Genomic DNA, 7,480 nt, shown 5'->3' on the forward strand with positions numbered 1-7,480 from the left:
AGTCGCCTATGACGATCACTCAACGCTTTCTCCTCCAGGACTACTTAGTTCCTTTGGCCTGTTCGGAGCATGGAGAATGTGGAGTTGCCTCCTCTCCAGTTACCTCCTCTCCCTCCTTCTCCAGTGTTGCCAGGGCCTTGTACCTGTTCTCCAGCCGGACTGGAGGAACTGGTACTGCTATGTTACAAGCAGCCCTGGTTCTGAAGGTGACCATCTGACACTCTGCAGTGGAGGGCACTTCCCGAGGTGCTTCTTCCTTGGGTGTGTGGCCCTGCAGGGAAAAGAAATAGCTGTCAGTTTCTTCCTCCACCTCTCTGATTGATTCCCCTCAGCCTGCTAACCTTCTCCTGGAGCTCCCTCACCTGCACCTCCAGGACCCTAAGGCGGGTGCCTGCAGGACAGGTGTGGGGGTCCCCAATCCCTGCCCCGGCAGGCCAGGGTGTGGGAGGATGCCAGCTCCCCCATGGGCTCTGTCTGTGTGGAGGCCTCAGACAAGCCCTGGGTAGGCTGCTCCCCCTGGGCAGGGGCCCTGGCAGCACTCTGCGTCAGCATCATCATAGGAGTTGCTGCTTGTTTTTAGCTTAGTGCAGTTCCTCTGCCCTGCCCTAGTAGGAGTCTCCCTGCTGGCCCTTCCTGCTCGCCCGCCGGTGCGAATGCTGACGCATACGCCGGCACGCTCTGTTCGTGCAGCACGGCTTGGGAGTGCGGCTCCCTACTAGCTGAGCTAAGAGGGAGCCGGGGGGCTTCCCCTCCAGATCCGGCTCAGCTGCGTCCGGTCCCTCTGCCCACTTACCTTAATGCTCATTAAATTTAGTGCCTCAATTGTGAGGTACTGAAAAAAGACTCATTAGCTTTTTTAATGTGTATGAGTGAAAGCACATGGTTTTTGTAGTGCTTTAATGTGCATTAAAATAAGATAATGCTCATTAAAGGTCACATGTAGATGTGCCCAAAGTATGTTGTACTTGAATAGGTCACAATTCTTATCTAATCTTCTCATGATACAAACAGCAGGTCACATGTAAATTTCATTGTCACAGACTGGAGTTGTAAAAGGCTGGACTATTTGTTGAGGAATTGAGAATAAAGTCCTGGTAATACTGGATGTGCTGCTTGTATACAAATTGTATACAAATTGTCCCAGTACTGCTTTCATTGCTGTTGGTAGCAACTGTGTGGTACCAATTATATGTTTAACATCACAGCGAGTGGGGACAATGCCCTGAATAATTATAGTATTAAGTTTAGAGAGCCATGTAAATTCCTGCCCTGCTTGCAGAGAAATGTAGAGGCAAAATTTAGGAAAATCCCCCTTTTAAAAAGAAAAGCACAGCAAGTTAAATTTGATAATAAAGATTTTCAGACGTTGCTGTCAGTGGGCATGTCTACATGTGCAATTAATGCATCTGAATTTTCTCCCCAGAAAATTCAGGCTCATTAAAGTGCTCCCAGGCAAACGTACATAGGTGCCTGTGTTGGGAGCAAATTTGCACCCAATAGGAGCAACCAGGTCTAGGATAGCTCCTTCCCTGCTCTGTCCCCCTGCAGCATCCAGGGGGAGTCTGCCCATCATCTGTGTTGCCAGCTGTGCTGGCTCCCCTCTGTTCTCTAGTTTTTTGTGTTTTCCCTCCAGACTCCTAACTAACCAAATTCTTAATTGCAGCCAAAGCAAAACATCCAAGAGATTTTCAGTTTTGTATTTCAATCCAGCATCCAAGCTATTATCATCCCTGCTCTCTGACATGTTTGACATAATGTCCCATCCTGGACTTGGGAATGGGGAAAGGGGAACATAAAGCAAATAGAAAAATGGGAGGTTCCACCAGTTCGATATAGGATATTGCAGCAGTGCTCTGAGCTTTCTGGGCAGTGGCTAATGACAAGTGTTCAGAAAGGAATTCATGAAAAGATAGGATACACCATGGTTTCTCAGATATGCTTTGAGTGATAGCATTCTGTTTTGCTGAATTCAGCGGAGCACACAGGTGTGTTAATACAGTTGTGTGTTTTGTTGCTATGCTCTGGTCCTGTTTCCAAAATAAGGATAACATAGCAAAATGGATGAAGAAACTGTTTAACAATGGGTGCATCTACACATGCAGTTAATTTGAAGCAATAAACTCCGGAGCAGTTTGAGCCAAAGTAAACTATTCCTGGGTGCAGCATCTACAAATGCACTCAGGACAGTAGCAATGTAAGGTAGGGTGGACCAGTTTATACCAGGGCTACTCCTGCCCTGCTCTGACTCTAGGTTCAGGTGACAGCGCTGGGCAGTGGAGGGGCTGGCTGGGGCACAAGAGTGCAAAAAGTGCAGAGCCATGTGGGTAGGCAGCAGGCAGGTCCCCTACTGGCTTAGTTGAATGGGTGCAATTTATGCCCATGGTCAACATCTACACGGGTGCGTAATCACAGTTAATTATTCCACCATAACATACTACTGTCCCCAACTTACCACTACCTTACCACGGTGTTCATTAGTTTACTGTGGCCTTAATACTGTCACATATATAGATGGTGGTGCTTTACTTTGCAGCTAATTGGTCTTCTCTGCAGTAAAGTGCACATGTAGACAGCCAGTGTGAGCTAGGTTAGGCATCTGATTCAAATCTAGTGTGGGCAAGGAGCAAATTAGTAAATTCCTGGAGTTGTAAAGGATATTGAAGGTCATCTATTTTTCTCCTCTGCATAATTTAGGATTGGCTATTCCAAAACCATCCCAAACAGATACTTATATAACCTTTTCTTGAAAACCTCCTATCAAGGAGATTCCACAACTTGTCAGCTTGTTCCATAGTCCTATTTTTTTTACAGCTAGGAAGCTTTTCTTTAGACATTCCAAATCTTCATTGCTGCACTTTAAAGCCATTGCCTTGCATCCAGCCTTCTATAGTAAGGGAAAGTAGTTGTTCCTTGAAGTTTTTCAGGTATTTTAAAATAACCACTATCATGTTCTCCCCTAATCAACTTTTTTCTCCAAGTCAAATTCTGGTTTATTTAGCTGCTTCTACCTTTCCTTACACAGTGAGCTCTCTCCCTCTTTTATCCTCTTATTTACTCACTTTTGGCTCCTCTCACTTCCTCTATAGCTTTTGTAATGTGATGCCCAGACCTGGACACTGTATGCAAGTAGAGTGTAAATACTTACAGTATTTTGCATACATGCTTCTGTTAATGCAATTCACATGTTCACAGAAGTTTAGGGCTGGGAGGAACCTCGTGAGACCATCGGGTCCAGCCCCCCTGCTCTCGGCAGGAAAGAGCGCTGGGGTCAAACAACCCCAGCAAGGTGTGCTTCCAGTCTTCTTTTGAAGATCTCCAGGGTAGGTGCCTGTATCACCCCTGCTGGGAGCTTATTTCAGTGTGTGGTCACGTAAACTGTGAAGAAGTTTTTCCTTATATCCAGTCTGAAACCTTCTTCTAGGGGTTTGTGACTATTGCTTCTGGTTTTCCCTTGGGGTTCTTTGGTGAATAGTTGTTCACCTAGACCCTGATGCTCTCCCCTGGTATATTTGTACGCTGCCACCAAATCCCCCTGTAGTCTTCTCTTTTCTAGGCTGAAAAGTCCCATATCGGTCAGCCTTTTCTCATATGGCTTGCTCTTCAGGCCTCTAATCATATGAGTGGCTCTTCTCTGGACCCTATCAAGCTTCTCCACATCCTTCTTGAAGTGTGGCACCCAGAACTGGATACAGTACTCCAGCTGTGGCCTCATCAATGCCGAGTAGAGTAGGAGAATAACTTCCTTGGTTTTGCTTGAGATGCATCAGTTGATGCATGCCAGCATATTGTTTGCTCTGCTAACTGTAGCATCACACTGGTGGCTCATATTCATTTTATGGTCAACTATGACCCCCAAGACCCTTTCGGACATGATGATAGCTAATGTAGCACCACCAAGCCTGTAGGTTTGTTGCAGATTTTTCCTCTCCTCATGGGGCACTTTATACTTCTCAGTGTTGAACAGCATCTGGTTCTGGTCCACCCATATAACTAATCTGTCTAGGTCTGCCTGGATTATTATGGCTGCACTTCCCCAGAACTTAGTGTCATGGCCAGGCCGGGCCCTTCCACCCACAAAGGTGAGAGTGAGACACAATAGGATATGTTGGCAGGAGGTGTGTATACATGGGTGCCTCGCTCCCACCCTCATGGGCGAAAGAGCTGGGCTGGGTACAATTAGTTGGTGGGCTTCACGGTCCAGATGAAAGTGCCTGGTGGGCACTTTTTCTGTGTCTTTTTTTTGTGTGTCTTTTTGTGTCAGACCAACACGGCTACCAAGTACACCCCTGAAACACCTTCTATATGTCTTTTTTGAATTTCATTTTGTCATCCAGAGCTAACTTCTGCAATATGACAAGGTTCCTTCAAATTTTAATTCTGTCCTCCTAAGTATTTATAATCCATCCCAGGTTTGTGTCTTCTACAAATGTACTCTGTAAATTCTCTATTCCTGCAACCAAATAATTAATTAAAATGTTAGATAGCACTGGACCCAGAACAAACTCCTGTGGAAACCCAGACACTGGCCATACTCTGGTCCCTTTATAGTTTCTCTTTGCTTGAAGTTATTCATCCAATTATTAGGGATATCCATAAATCGCGGAGGAAGTGTTCCCCCTCCCCCCGCAGTGGCTCCTTTAATTTTTTTCATTTTGCCATTTCCCCATCCCAGCTCTGATTGGCAGAGGGGCCCCACTTGCTGAGCCATTTGCCCCGATCACTGAGGAAGCAAAAAGTTGCCATGGTTTTTGCCTCCCCAACGCTGATTGGTAGAGGGGCCCTGGCAGCCCCACTGCTTGCTGCTAAACCTGATCATGATTACTATGCAAAAAAAGAACTGGAAAAATAGACATAATTTAGTTCTCCTTCAGTGACTGTAACATTGAATTTTCATGTCTTCTTACAGAATATTCTAGGAAACACATCAAAAAGAAGCCAGCTTGTGTGCATTTCCATTGTAGTAAAGAAAATGGTGGAAACAGAGCAAAACATGCAACTACTACAGAAGTGGATGGTGAAAAGCATAAAAATCAGACTGCAAGGGCAAATGGTTCCTTTGGACATGGCAACAAAAAGCAAAACCCTGCATGTAGGCCAACCAGTGCTGGGGATAAATTAAGAGATCAAAGTCAATCTACATTGGGTGGCAGAAGCCAATGTGAAGAAACAGCAGCTTGTTTACAGAACCTTAATTGCACTGATGGAAAAGCAAGGAATTCAAGGCAGTGTGAAACTGCCTCAAGCAGCAAAATGCAGCAACTGAGAGCAAGAAGTAGACAGTTAAAGGATGAGAGGTGTTCTCCTGCTGGTTCCAGCAGGCCTGGAAGTGCTAGAGTGGGGTCTGGAAACATCAGAAGTACCAGCTCAGGTGGCACAGTGAAATCTATCCATGTGGCAAATGATGAATTAAAAAAACGGGCCCGCCCTTTATTGTCTGTTGAGGTAGGAATTACAAGACTGGTGCCAAGCGATACAGCAACGTGTGCTGTTTCTGAAGACAATCTGGACTTGGAAAAAACAGATCAGTCAGGCCCTCTTCCAACATGGCCAAGTATGCATAACGAACTCATTCCATTAGAGGTACGGATACAGATAATAGAAAAGGAAAGAACAAGAAAAGAGCTGTTTCGGAAGAAGAACTATGCTGCTACCATTATTCAAAGAGCATGGAGAAGGTAGGAAAATTCTTAAAACGGGAAAGAGAAAAAGGCACTGACACATACCTATAATTAGAATTGTTTAGGAACTTGTTTTATTTGGTCCTCTTCCCCATAACATTGCTCACTAAGAAATCATGGTTTTCATCATCTTTTACCCTAAATGAGTGGAAATTTGTGCTACTGGCAGCATAAAAATGGAAGGTAATAAAGGACTGTGATAGTTTATTATAATTCTATTTAAAAATGGGTATCACTTAGCAGCTGACAAATCTAGGCAAGTATCAGCTCAGGACTTACTGATGAAAGGTTTTAGACTTCTTTCTTGGGAAAGATTTTTACTGCCAAATGAGGCGTAGATATGCTGGAGGTAGGGCTAGGATTCAGAGAGACCTAGACAAATTGGAGGATTGAACTACAAGAAGTCGCATGAGCAGGGATCCAGATTTCGCATTTCCCACGGAAAAATGAAGAAAATGTAGATTTCCCCTTTTACCCAAGAAACACACAGATTTTTTTTTTTTATTTTAACAGAGAAATGTGGATTTTGCATCTTTGGAAAGAGCTCTCTGCAGGCTGGCAGAGTTCTAATCTGCAAGGAGCTGTGGGGAGTGGGGGGAGCAGTCAGGCAGGGGGCACCTTGTGCATGTACATGCAAACTGGAATTATGCCAGCCTGCAAAGCTCTTTGCAAAAGTGGGAAATTCACTGGTATCTCTGCTAAGAGGCAAAATCCGTTTTTTTTTTCTCTGATAAAATTAGGAAATACATGTTTTTCCTGTTTTTCCATGGGAAATGGAAAACCCGAATCCCTGTTGATAACACAGTGTTTATCACCCCATTAGGAAAACAACAGAGGGACATTGCCAGCTGCCTGTTGATTCTGCCTGTTGACTCAGCACGGACCTTAGCTAAAACACAGACATCTTTCATGAAGGCAGAGGGGAGAGGGGAATTCCTACTTAGCAAGGAGTGGTAAGGGGGAGGGGGAAGGCAATTCACAGTCTCTGCTGGAGCTTCAGCCAGGGCACAAAGGGGAGGGGCCAGCTCTGCTATGAAGCAGAGAGCCCCGCCCAGCCCAGAGAGCATGCTGGAATGCTGGGGGAGTCTGGTTTATCTTAAACCAGCAAGGGGTCTGGGACAGACATTGCATAAACCAGTTTGACCCAAATAAGTTAAGTCAACTACATTCAACCAGGCTTATCTCAAACTGGTTTCAGTCATTTTCAAACTGGCTTATGTGCACCAAACATCTGTTCTATTAAGGTTTAAACCAGTTTCTGATCACTGAGGGAGTGGGGGGTGCTGCGAGCCCCAGATGACATATTGCAGCTGGCAGCAGGACCAGGGAGTGAGGGCAGGGGTGCCCCTCTGCGGGGGGGCTTTGCGAACAAGCGATGTGGGGCCATGTGCGTGCCTCGTGCGGGCCACACACATGCCGCCTGCCCAGAGGAGGAGGAGAGGGAGCCTAGCATGTGGCCAGAGCGCAGCTCCGTGGCCAGCTCTGCAGCCATGGTGTGGGATGGTGGGGGGCTTGCACATGGCAGCTACTGCCCCTTACTTGGAGGGCCGTAACGGCCACTGCCTACAAAACCGCCCATTGCCGCTGTGGAGCCGTGCCCGGAGCTGTGTAGCCAACTGCCAGGCAGCAGCATGGTGGTGGTCGGGTGGCACGCAGCCATTCCCACCACCACCCCCCACCGCGCCACTGCCTCTGGCTGTACAGCTCCGGGCATGGCTCCATGGAGGCAGTGGGAGGTTTTGTAGGCAGCAGCCATCACAGCCCTCTGGGTAAGCGGCAGCAGCCGCCAGGTGCAAGCCCAC

General features: G+C 46.5%; 1 protein-coding gene across 3 annotated transcripts in view; it reads left to right on the forward strand.

Moving 5' to 3' along the window:
- The window catches only part of INVS (inversin), a 262,266-nt gene that overhangs the window by 214,854 nt on the left and 39,932 nt on the right, over positions 1-7,480 (forward strand). For all 3 annotated transcript variants that reach the window (XM_019509166.1, XM_019509165.1, XM_019509164.1), the window contains one exon: positions 4,907-5,675. In XM_019509166.1, the coding sequence (XP_019364711.1) occupies positions 4,907-5,675 (769 nt within the window). The remainder of the gene's footprint in view (positions 1-4,906; positions 5,676-7,480) is intronic.

Source organism: Gavialis gangeticus, unplaced genomic scaffold, assembly GCF_001723915.1.
Source record: "Gavialis gangeticus isolate Ggan-Ray unplaced genomic scaffold, GavGan_comp1, whole genome shotgun sequence".
Classification (NCBI taxonomy): domain Eukaryota; kingdom Metazoa; phylum Chordata; order Crocodylia; family Gavialidae; genus Gavialis; species Gavialis gangeticus.